Source organism: Microcebus murinus, chromosome 7 (genome assembly GCF_040939455.1).
Source record: "Microcebus murinus isolate Inina chromosome 7, M.murinus_Inina_mat1.0, whole genome shotgun sequence".
Lineage (NCBI taxonomy): Eukaryota > Metazoa > Chordata > Mammalia > Primates > Cheirogaleidae > Microcebus > Microcebus murinus.
The window spans coordinates 25,902,657-25,914,442 of record NC_134110.1 but is presented as its reverse complement, the minus strand read 5'-3'; the positions used below and the strand labels follow the sequence as shown (position 1 = coordinate 25,914,442).

The 11,786-nt window shown below is 59.6% G+C and overlaps 2 protein-coding genes across 3 annotated transcripts; one reads left to right on the top strand and one right to left on the bottom strand.

Annotated features, from left to right (window-relative positions):
* Positions 1-303: 303 nt before the first annotated feature.
* Positions 304-5,567, top strand: TIGD5 (tigger transposable element derived 5). The gene has a single exon (XM_012752903.3). It carries the CDS (start codon positions 372-374, stop codon positions 2,328-2,330), a length of 1,959 nt encoding a protein of 652 aa, XP_012608357.1. The 5' UTR covers positions 304-371; the 3' UTR covers positions 2,331-5,567.
* An 811-nt stretch (positions 5,568-6,378) lies between these two features.
* PYCR3 (pyrroline-5-carboxylate reductase 3) lies at positions 6,379-11,748 on the bottom strand. 2 transcript variants are annotated; one of them, XM_012752925.3, is made up of 6 exons: positions 11,218-11,748; positions 9,605-9,669; positions 8,980-9,159; positions 8,515-8,727; positions 8,131-8,223; positions 6,379-7,981 (listed from the first exon to the last, which is right to left on the bottom strand). In XM_012752925.3, exons 1-6 carry the CDS (start codon positions 11,306-11,308, stop codon positions 7,799-7,801), a joined length of 825 nt encoding a protein of 274 aa, XP_012608379.2. In that variant the 5' UTR covers positions 11,309-11,748; the 3' UTR covers positions 6,379-7,798. The 2 variants fall into 2 exon arrangements, with proteins under 2 accessions (XP_012608379.2, XP_075861084.1); XM_076004969.1 differs by lacking the exon at positions 11,218-11,748 and having other exon boundaries at positions 9,605-11,169.
* Between the last annotated feature and the right edge of the window lie 38 nt (positions 11,749-11,786).

Genomic DNA, 11,786 nt, shown 5'->3' with positions numbered 1-11,786 from the left:
GCACGCTCTGGCACACCGTCGAGGCCCTTGGCGCGACGAACATCGTAACTTCAAAGACAGAAACCAGTGCGAGACGGCCACGGAGGTCGGTCTTTCCAGGGGAGTCGGTACAAAGTGCTGGAAACACTCCTGCAGCCCGCCCGAACCCCCCGCGGCGTGTCTAATCGAGTCGCCCGGCCTGGGCGGGGCTTGCCAGCGTGCTGGCGTCACGGCGGGGCGTGGCCGAGCGGGGGTCAGCGCGCCTGCGCCCGCCGAGCGGGCGAGACAAAGGGGTGGGTCCCGCGCGGCCCCGCCCCCAACCGCCCCGCCCCGAGCGGCCGGGCGTGTGGCTCCCGCGTCGCCCGGTCCCCGTCGCTGCCGTCGTAGCCAACATGTACCCCGTTGGTCCTCCGGCTGGCCCAGTCCCACGCCGTGGCCGCCGTCCCCCGCCCGGGCGTCCCGCGGAGCCGCCGCGGCCCCCCGCGCCCGCCCCGGGCCCTGCCGCACGGCCGCCTTCCTCAGCCCCCGGGCCTCGGCCGCGCGTGGCGGTGAAGATGGCCTTCCGCAAGGCCTACTCTATCAAGGACAAGCTGCAGGCCATCGAGCGCGTTAAGGGTGGCGAGCGGCAGGCCAGCGTGTGCCGCGACTTCGGCGTGCCTGGCGGCACTCTGCGCGGCTGGCTCAAGGACGAGCCCAAGCTGCGCTGGTTCCTCGACCAGCTGGGCGGCGAGGTGGGCACGCAACGCAAGAAGATGCGGCTGGCCAACGAGGAGGAGATCGACCGCGCCGTGTACTCGTGGTTCCTCACGCTGCGCCAGCACGGCGTGCCACTGTCGGGGCCCATCATCCAGGCGCAGGCCGAGGCCTTCGCGCGCCAAATATACGGGCCCGAGTGCACTTTTAAGGCCAGCCACGGCTGGTTCTGGCGCTGGCAGAAGCGCCACGGCATCTCCAGCCAGCGCTTCTACGGCGAGGCCCGGCCCCCGGCCCCGGGCCCCGCGCCACGCCCGCCCGTCAAGGAGGAGCCCGCGCTGCCCCCTGGCGCCGGCTCTCTGCCCGACCGGGCCCCGGCCGCGCCGCCCCCCGCTGAAGGCGGCTACGGCGACGAACAGATCTACAACGCCAACGTCACGGGCCTCTACTGGAAGCTGCTTCCGGAGCAGGCTGCGGCCCTGGGCGCAGGGGACCCCGGGACAGGGGGCTGCGGCCGGCGCTGGCGGGGAGACCGGGTGACGGTGCTGCTGGCGGCCAACCTGACGGGCAGCCACAAGCTGAAACCGCTGGTCATCGGGCAGCTGCCCGACCCGCCCAGCCTGCGCCACCACAACCAGGACAAGTTCCCGGCCTCCTACCGCTACAGCCCTGACGCCTGGCTCAGCCGCCCTCTGCTGCGGGGCTGGTTTTTCGAGGAATTTGTTCCGGGCGTCAAGCGTTACCTGCGCCGAAGCTGCCTGCAGCAGAAGGCCGTGCTGTTGGTCGCCCACCCACCCTGCCCAAGCCCTGCCACCAGGATGCCCGCCCTTGAGGAGAGCGAGGAGACCCCCCTGCGGTGCCGGCCTGAGCCCCTTGGGCCCCCAGAGGAGCTGCAGACACCTGATGGCGCTGTACGTGTGCTGTTCCTATCCAAGGGCAGCAGCCGGGCGCACATACCCGCACCGCTGGAGCAGGGCGTGGTGGCTGCCTTCAAACAGCTGTACAAGCGGGAGCTGCTGCGTCTGGCTGTGTCCTGTGCTAGCGGCTCTCCACTGGACTTCATGCGCAGCTTCATGCTCAAGGACATGCTCTATCTGGCCGGCCTTTCCTGGGACTTGGTGCAGGCGGGCAGCATCGAGCGCTGCTGGCTGCTGGGCTTGCGGGCCGCTTTTGAGTCCCGGCCTGCTGAGGAGGGTGCTGGGCAGCCAGCCTTCCAGGCCGAGGAGGCCGCTGAGCACAGCAGGGTGCTCAGCGACCTCACTCATCTGGCAGCTCTGGCCTACAAGTGCCTGGCACCCGAGGAGGTTGCAGAGTGGCTGCACCTGGACGATGATGGTCTGCCTGAGGGCTGCAGAGAGGAAGTGGGCCCTGCCCTGCCCCCTGCACTGGCCCTAGCAGCTCCCCCACCGCCTGCCAGCCTGCCCTCTGGCATGGGGGGTGCAGAGGAGGAGGAAGAGGCCACTGCATACGGAGGAGCCTCAGTGCCCACTGCTGGGGAGGCTGTCCGGGGGCTGGAGACAGCTCTGCGGTGGCTGGAGAGTCAGGACCCCAGGGAGGTGGGGCCACTGAGGCTGGTGCAGTTACGCTCACTAATCAGCATGGCCCGGAGGCTTGGGGGCATTGGGCACACCCCAGCAATCCCTGATGATGGTGTGTGACCAAGCTGGCCCCAGTGGCCTTACTGCACTTGGAGGGAGGGGACACGCACAGTCTCCCATTTCCCCTTTTTTCCTCCCTATGGGGTGCGCCACCCAGTGGGTACAAAAGGTTGTAGGGATCCAAGCCCAGTCTGGCTTGGAGGGCCTCTGTTGTCGACAGATCAGTCATCCTGCCTTACTGGGTCCCCCAGTCTGCTGGAGGGATAGCTGGAAGAGAGGCCCCTAGCTCACATTCCTGTCTGGGCAAGCACACATGCGAGGTCCCCTCGGCATGCCAGGCACACGAGGCACAGCACCTATCAGCAGTTGGCTGTGTCCTGCTCTGGCCCCTATGGGGCTGGGCCTCCCTCCCCTCACCACCTGTCACATGCACTGGACAAGGACCTGATACCCCTGTTTGTTTCGAGCCCTGGTGCTCCGTGGTTCTTCCACTACAGCTGTGGGATCATCTCAGTGGGGAAGCACACCACTTGGTTTTATTTTTTTTAACACAGTAAATCCATTTTTATAGATACTCTTTAGGGGAGACTATGAGAACAGGGGCAGGGGCAGGGTGGAGTGATCTATGGGCTGCCCCCTGCCATTGCTCTGTAGCCTGGAAGCCCAAATGGTGCATGTTTGGAGCCTGGGGCTGAAGGGAGGACAGAGCCCCAATACTCAGGGCTTCTCAAGGTTCTGGGTGTAGCAGGGAGTGTATTGTCCCCCTGTACTTTTTGTTTTCCTTAAGAAAATTCCATTCTAAACAGATAACCTTATTCCATGGGGTTGTTGAAAGTCTGTATTTGGGCCCTGATGACTTGACAAATGGCAGGGAAAACTCCCCTGATCCCCCATGGAGCACAGGCCACTTTATCCAGCCCCAGGGCCCGGAGCCACCTGGCTTGCCCCAAAACAGGCCCAGCACTGACGGCCATCCGGTGCAATCCACAGTGCCTTACAGTCGCCTTCCACCTGCTCCTCCTGCCCCCAGGGTCCCATGCAGGCTTTTCTGCCTTTCCTGGCACTGCCCAGCTTGGGGCTGAGCTGCTTCTGGGTGGCCCAGTTTGAAAGGGAGAAAAGGGTTCAAGTGACTGTCCAACTCTCGTAGTGTTTTGCTACTCTATCCAGTTCTAGGTTCAGAATCCCACAGGTGGTCTGGGACTGAGAGAGGCCGTGCCTCTCGGTCCTGGGGACTGCCATTGCAGGGATGTAGCTCCAGAGCCCTGTGAGGGGCAGGGGCCTCCAGGTGCTCTCCCCTTGTCCTCAATCACCCCAAATGTCCTCCCAGTGGTCTGAGCCTTGAAAACAGAGTTGGTGAGTGTAGGGGGCTTACACGCAGATGGTGTGTCTGGAAGGGAAGGGGTGTACACCAGCTTGATAGTGGGGCAGCTGGAGGGTGTGCCCCCAAAAAGCAGTTTCTGCACAAGTCCAAAAACAAACAGGTCCTTAGGATCACCCGGAATCCAAAAAAAGAAAACAAACAAACAAAAAAATGCATATCAAATCTGAGATTTGGAACTGGATTAAAGATATGGAAAATTTGTCAGCAACAGAATCAGAGGCTTATGTAGCCAGACTTGGTTCCTGCTGGGGCCCTCTGGCCACCTCTACTTCTAGCCTCCCTGAACCTGCAGATCTGTCTGGGGCTAGCCCTGGGTCTCTACAACCCAAGCTGGGGCTGGGCTTCAGGAATTCGTTTAGCCCCATGAGCGTCCCCAATGGTATAGGCACACAGCTGGTAGCAGCTGGCTTCCCTGTGCCAGGACTGCCTCCAGTCTCTGAGGTGAACCTAAGGGCTCACGCCTGGGCCTTGACGTCTGGGCGGCCTCTGATTGTCACCATCATTGCTGCTCCTTTGGTGAAGTTTTCATCTCCAAACTTCCTGTCAGTTTCAGCTCTTCCCTTGGCCTGGGCCCAGAGAGGTGTCATATGGGGGAAGGGGACAGAAGAGAAAGACCCAGTCTTCCTCTTCACCTGTCCCACCCCTCTCTCATCTGGGCATCAGGGGCCCAGGAGGTGGCTCTGGCCTGTTCCCCTGCCCTCAGATGGTCACTTTCCCATAAGGCAGATATAGGCTGGCCGGGTGCTAGGAGCTGCTTAAGAGTCCCATCAAGTGTGGGTCTGCCTGTGGGCATCAGCTGGGCTAGGAAACCCCTCCACCAAAAGGCTCAAAAGGTCTTCTCTGAAGTGCTTGTGTGTACTACAGGGCAGAGGTTCAATCCCCCAGCCCTGCTTGTGAGGAGGCTGCTCTGCCTGGCCCTTTGGGCAGCCCCTGCAAGTCCCCAGGGCCTGAAGCCATGCACAGATGGCAGGTGAGAACCTGGGGCCCTGCCCTGCCATCAGCTTATAGTCACCCACCTCTTTGGGCTCTGCTCAGTGTCTGTGAAGTGACCCCAGTGGGGGAGGGGGAGCCCCTTGGAAGGGCCATGTGCTCTCACAGGGCTGCATCTCTTCCTCACACCCCCAGGCCTTTGCTGTTACTTGCTGAGCACTGGGGGCATTTATTTGAGTTTGCCACCCTGGTTTGTGATAACATTCAAGCAAGCTGGTTGAAGCTGCATTTCCTTTCAACAGCTATTGGCTGCCTGGCCTGGAGGGTCTTGCCTGATCCCTGCAGCCCTCAGGACCCCTGTGGCCTGGGAGGTGCAGACAGCCCTCCTGGCTCAGACAACTTTATAGAGGCCACCAGCCCCCACCTCCACTCATGTTCACAGCTCTGTGACCAGGCTCAAGGAAGGTCACAGTTCTTCAGGTTGGCGGTCTCTGTGTCAGGTTGATTGTCAGAGCTCCTTGGCTTAGGGGAAGGCCAGCAAGGTGAAAGTGTGAAGAACGGAAAGATGAGTGAATGTGGGCTTTGTTGAAACCACCACTGGCCATGTGTGCTTGGGAAGTGACTGCCTGGACATCACCTGGGCTGTGAATGAAACATCAGAGCACAGGGCAGAGGGGACCCCCCCCAAGCTGGGGGCTGGCTCCACAGGGACCCCCAGCCCCTTTTATTATCTATTTAGGATTGGGATTGCCCATGGGGAGCCCAGTGGGGCCTGGGCATTGTATGCCCCATTTGCCCCCTGGCTGAGTGTGCCCAAGGGTGAGGCTTGAGACCCCAGTGGCTTCTTGAGAGCAGACTTTGGGTTTCCGGGGTTCATGCTATATTGAGGGGCCCTTCTAACACCTAACCTTGCTTACAGCTGAGTTCAGCTGGCCAGATGGGCCTGATAACACTTTATATAATAAAGGTTGAACATGTCAACTTCATGAGTACCTGTTTTTGTTTTCATTTTCTTGCAAGCACCCCTGTTTTAAAGTCTTATTTTGTGGCTCTTGATCCAATGCTTGGAGCATCCCATAGGGTATCTCCATAGGATACATGAAAGAGTTAGAGGTAGGAGACATAGTGGAACAACATTGATTATAGAAGGTACCATAAGCACACATCGGTTTCTATCTTGAAAAATAGTCTTGCCTGGCAGTATAAGGCAGAGGCCTGGCTGACCCACAATCATGACCCTGCCCTCACCATAAAAAACTGCACCTCTTGAATAAATGTGTCCTTGCCACAGGCCATCACCACCTGGGCCTGGGGCTCCACCAAAGCTCCTTGTTCACGGAATGGCCTGCTTGAGGGCAGGACTGGATGATGTGTCTTCTGCCTCCCAAGCTGAGCCCACCCTGGCCCCTAGGAAGACAGATGGTGGCTCAAATTCAGCAGTGATTTCTCCTTGCAGACGGGCTTTGTCAGTGTGAAAGCAGGTGGCTCCTGGCAGGGCTGCCCAAGGAGTTCCCTCACAGAGCAGCCTGCACCAGACCCTGGGCTTCCAAACCTGCTCAGGCTTGGCACACAGGCCCCTGGAGGGCTGGTAAGGGTGCAGGGGAAGCTGGCAATTCTGTACCCTCACAAAGCACTCAGGCGATGGTGACCTGCAGCCAAGGTGGGAAATCTCTGCCGTCCAAACCGTTTGCACCACCACTGGCTGACATCTATCTCTGAGCCCAAGGTCCCAGGTGTCAGTTAAGATGGGGTTTTGGCCCCTTCATCAACCTCCAATAGATTTGAGCTCACTCAGCGTTCTGAGACAGTGCATTTATTCCCATTGCACAGAAGACGGAGTCAGGTGTGAGGCAGACTCAGATCAAGCAGTCACTGCCTGAGCCAGGCTCCTCTGGGACCAGAGGCTCAGGGATGGGGGCTGGCCCCTGCTAGGCTGGGCCACAGCAACAGCTGCACCTCTGTGGGGGAGTAAGTGGGGTGGGAAGAGGGCCACAGAGGCAGCTGGGCATGAGGGATAGAAATACCATTCCTGTTGCATAGGCTCTGTCATCCCAGTTTCACAGATGGGGATTAATGTGCCTGAAGTCACCCAGCTGGTGGATGGCACAGTGTCCTCCCCACCTCAAGGTAGTCTCAGGAGGCCCAGGTGTGTCTTGAGGATGGGGATGGAGTGGAGGCAGGTTGCTGGGCTTTCCCCACCCAGGGGCCCCAGAACCCAAGCTGCCAGTCCCACAGCCTTGCTTCTCCCCAGGTCCTGGCTTTCCTGCTCTGCTGGCCACTTAAGAGGCAGGCTAAGGAGCCGAGTCCTACAGTCCGAGGCCAGCATGGTGGGGCAAGGCCACAGGAACCTCCAGGACTCCTGAGCCAGTAGGTCATGAGGTCCAGCGCCACCTGGCCACTTGCCAGGGTGTAGGGTCTGGGACAGAGAGGGAGCCTAGGCCCAGGTGAGCAAGGGGTCTATGTTCTTTCCAGCTGGCCAGCGCCCACCCTCCCAGACCTCAAGCCCCCTCCACCTACCTATTACCCACCACCTTGTGCCAGCCCTGCACTACTGCAGGCCCAGCCCAGCACAGCTCTGCTTTTAGGACCCCAGGGGTGAGGCTCCTTCTCCTCCTCATCGGCTGAGGAAAAAGCACACAACCCTTCTCTTCGCAGGGGCTGGCAAGGTGGGGCTCCAGCTCCCCACAGGTGGCCATGTCTAGCATTAGGCTAAGGCCCCTGGCTTCACTGAGGGGGAGGGAGTCCCTTGTACAGACTCCATATGTCCTGTACCCCCTCAGCTAAGACGAGGAAGTTGGCTTGGCTGCAGGTGCCAAGGCATTGGGAAATCTAAGGAAGGGCCAGGGCTCCAGACTAGGCATCTGGGCTGGCTCTTCTTTAATTAGCACCTCCGCTCATGGCCTTGACCAACTCCCCTGCCATGTGGGCACCTGACCAAGAGGCCATCTCTAGGGACCCTCAGAACCAACACTGCTATCATGGTGGGCTCACTAAGGCAGATGCCTTCTGCCCATGGGGGAGGGAAGCCTCCTATGCTGGTGGGAGCCCAGCCAGCCCAAACCTCTCAAGTCCTATTGCCTGTATTTCCCTCTAGTGTGAGGGGACAGCATGAATCACACAGGAGGAAGAGAGGACCACATCCTTAGGGGAAGGAGTAGGGGCACTGAGGGTAGCACACGTGGAGAAGGAGGTGGCAACCTTCATCCAGAGCCTGGGCCTACTTTCTGCCAAGCTCCTTGGCCCGGCAGGTGGCGGCCTCCACAGCACTCATGGTGGCTGCTCGAAGCCCACCCTGCTCCAAGGCGTGGAGACCATAGATGGTGGTGCCACCCGGTGTGCATACGTCTGTCCGCAGCTGGGCAGGGTGCTTCCCCTCTTGCAGCAGCATCTTGCCTGTACCCTGGGGAGAGTGTGAGAGGCTGATGACTCTGGAGGGAAGCAGCTCCCACACTGTGGCCCGCTTCTTCTTGGCCCTGTTGCTTCCCTGCCCACTGGAGGTAGTGCAGCCCTGGATTTTCCCAACGTTCCCCCAGGGCCACCCTCACTCACCAGCAGGGTCTGGGCAGCAATGCGGTAGGCCAGACCACTGGGCATGCCCATCTTGATAGCACCTTCAGCCAGGGCCTCAGAGAATGCGCATACCTAAAGCAGCAGTGTTGGGAAGGGTGTCAAAGCCAACACTCCCCCAACCTGCAAAAGGCTCAGAGCACTGGCCATAGATTCCAGGGCCAAGGCCTGAGCCCAGGGGTCTGCCCTCAAAGGACCAATAAGCCAATGAAGTTCCAGGGGAGAATAGAGCCCAAGAACTCATAGTCAGCCTAGAGACCAAGCATCCAAGGCCCCAGGGCTATACCCTGAGGGCAGGGGCCATCAAAGGGCCTTAGGAGGGCCTCTCTTTGCTGGGGGCTGGGGGGCGGGGAGGACAACACTCACGAAGGCCACTCCGCTACCACTGAGGCCAGTGTGGATGTCTATGTAGGCCTCAGGCACCTCCTCGCACTGCCCACAGGCCTCCAGCAGGTTCTGCAGGAGCTTAGTCTCGCTGCTTCCGGCGTGGCGACCCCGTGCCATCACTATGGCCCCCTCCTGGACCACGCAAGGCAGGTTGGCTAAGACCCGAAGCACTCGTGTGTTGGGGGGCAGCAGCTGGCCGGAGAAAGGTCAGAATCAGAGAGCCTGTGGAATTGGGTCCTGCTGGGCAAGCCCAGAGCAGGAGCCTCAAAGCAGACATACCTCAGCTAACTGTAGGCTCTGGCTCCCAAGCACAGCACCAGGAGTGAACCCTAACCCTCGCCACTTAACCCAGGTGGGCCACCTGCTACCTCTGCAGGCTGGCTGGAAGGCTGTCTGCCACCTAAGTCTGTCTAGCCAGCAGAGCTTACCCCGAGGGCCACTCACCTCCTCCAGGACACTCAGAGAGACCCCAGCAGCCACAGATACCAAGATGTGCTTAGCAGTGACCACAGGGGCCACCTCTGCCAGGACAGCTGGCAGGACATGGGGCTTGGTGGCAAAGATGATGAGTGAGCAGCTCTGTAGCACCTCCTGGTTGGAATGGGTGGTCTGGCAACCCAGAGCCTGCACAGAAGACAACAGAACCAGGACCCTCCAGGACCCCCCTAGGACCCAGGGGGCTGTGTCCACCACAGCCCTTCCTGCTGGAGTTTCCACGGGGCCTGGGGCCAAGTGTCTACACCCTCACCCCCTCAACCCTCCATGTCAGCACCTCCCCAAAGCCTCTCTCACCAGAGAATGCCCATGACCACCACTCCAGCATACATATGCACTTGTGTCCAGGCACACACACACACTTTTGCCCTGGCCCTCCATAACCCTGACTTCCCCACTGGTCTCTGACCTCTCCGTCTGCAGCCCAGCCCAGCCCAGCCAGTCTGCAAACTTCAACTAAATAAGACACACACCCCTGGCCCTGATAAGTTTCTGAGCAGGACAGGAGCCAAGAGCTACCCCAGGCTCCTGAGGGGAAGCCCCACTCTGGAAAGAGCCTGGGCCCTCTGCTCACCCGGAAGTGGCAGAGGCCCCTGTCAGTTGGTGCACTGGCCAGCACGTGGTGAGCTTCCACTTTTCCTGGAAAAGCAAAGGCAAAGGGGTTGATTAGGAGGTCTGGTAGGAGAAGGGGGAGGAGCTCTCCTGGCCTCTCAGGCTCAGCCAAACCTGGCCCATCCCTGGTCCCCTGCCAACCTGAGACTTCGAGAACAAAAAGCAGGGATGCTCCATCCACTTGGTACCAAGAAATAAGACCCATCGATTCTGCGGGGGGGGGGGGGGCAGTCACTGCCATCTGCTTGCTGCTGGGCTGGAGGCCAGAGGCTTGCCTCATCCAGTGGGGACACAGATCTCAGGGAAGGGAAGGCTGCCTGGAACAGCACCTCAGAGGCAACACCAGGCCTGGGGAGGCATGGTAGGAACAAAGGCAGCTGATTGGCCACAAAAGGCTCAAAGGGGGCCCTGCTTCCTCCAGAGGGGGCAAGTCTGTGCTGGAACATCCACATGGATGCGCATTTGATAGCAATCATCTGCTTTTGTGGAGTACAGGGGTGGGGAGACTGGGTTAGAGTTCTGTATAGTCGAACAAGAAGACAGCAGTGTATATCACAACCTGAACACAGATGGTTAATGACAAGGACATCCACACACAGGAGTACTGGGCTAAACACTTGATGTATGTGTCTCATTTAATGTGTACAGCCCTGGGAGGCAGGTGACACTGCCAAGTTTTAGAGGTAAAACTCCTGAGACTTGCAGTAACTATCTTCTGATTATTACTTTTCTGGACCTTGAAGTACGGCTAAACACACAGCTGCAAGTCACCTAGCTATCTCTACCCAGAATCCACACATAAAGGTTTTTATTAATACATACTGTGGAGCAGCACTAGGGTAGCACCAATATCCTCTGCTGTATACCAGTGGTTCTCAACCAGGGATGATTTTGCCTCCCCTCCATCCCCCCATCCAGGGGACATTTATCAATGTCTGGTGATATTTTGACTGTCACACCACAGGGGTGCTACTGCCATCTAGTGAGGAGAGGCCAGAGATGCTAAACATCCTACAACGCAAGGCAGAAATTATCTGGCCCCAACTATTCATGGAGCCAAGGTTTCTGGTGGAGTAACCCTGCTGTTCACTACCAGAAGTCACGCTGGCGCACAAATACAAAAAAAAAAAAAAAAGAAGAAGAAGAAGAAAAAGAAAATCAAAGGCTCAGCTTGACCAAGGCCAGGAGGCCAGAAAGTTGGCCATAGTAGATGGCACCGAACCAGCACTGTTCAAGAGATTATCATTTGAGTCACCTGCGTAACTACTTTCTAGCAGCCACATTCAAAAGGTAACAAGAGCTCCCAGCAGTGCCCGGGGGAGCTGAGTCCCAAGGCGCAGGGTCCATGCTCCACCTCTCCGCCTTTTGGTGGAGGAACCACCCGTTCGCCCCCTAACATCCCTGCTGCCCTCGTGTCCCGCGCTGGGGTTCTCAGGGAACCCAGCCAGTACCTGCACGCGTCCGATGCGCCCGCTCCCTCCCCAACAGGTGAGCTCCCCGCACGGGGCGCCTCCCAAGCCAGGCCGTGGGCCAGATGCTCGCGGAGCCCACTAGCCTGGCCCCGCGCTGCCGCACCTGCTCGAACGAGGCCCTGCGCGATGGCCAGCGCCATGCGGCCCGCACCTACGAAGCCCACTCTCAGCGGTGCTGGCCCCGCCGCCGCCATCTTGCCGCCCAACCATAGGCCGTGCCCCCTAGGCTCCACCAATAAAATCCCGCCGCCTTGACTTTTTTTGTTGATTGGCTGCCAGGATCGCAGACTCCGCCCCTGGCCTTTCCTGTTCTCATTCTACTGGCTCGCAAGGCAGTAGTTCCCACTCCCTCGCTGCTCACTGGCCCGAGAAAGCTATACCGCCCATTGGCTGAGAGAAAACGTGGGCGGGACGCGGGCGCTTGATTTTCCTAAGGGGAAGGGCTTTGGGTACCATTCTAGTCCGCAGCTAGCTTCCTGACTCGGCGCCCGGAGGTGGGGCCAACCTGGCGGGGCACCGCCGCCCGACGAGTGGTCTTTGGGCACCTGAGCCGTCCGGAGCGTCGACCCCGACTCCAGAAGGCCGGCAGGGGCTCCACGCACAGGAGGAATCGGACCGGAGGACCCTACCCAGCCGGCCACGGCCTGCTGCGCCCGGGTGTGATCCTTTGGG

Bases quoted from the DNA above. Each gene is read 5' to 3' on its own strand.
- PYCR3 (XM_076004969.1), bottom strand. From the start codon at position 9,922: ATGAGGCAAGCCTCTGGCCTCCAGCCCAGCAGCAAGCAGATGGCAGTG. The intron at 8,728-8,979 runs GTGAGTGGCCCT...TTCTCCGGCCAG, and splicing joins CTCTGAGTGTCCTGGAGGAG to CTGCTGCCCCCCAACACACG. The intron at 7,982-8,130 runs GTGAGTGAGGGT...CACTCTCCCCAG, and splicing joins TTGCTGCCCAGACCCTGCTG to GGTACAGGCAAGATGCTGCT.
- TIGD5 (XM_012752903.3), top strand. From the start codon at position 372: ATGTACCCCGTTGGTCCTCCGGCTGGCCCAGTCCCACGCCGTGGCCGC.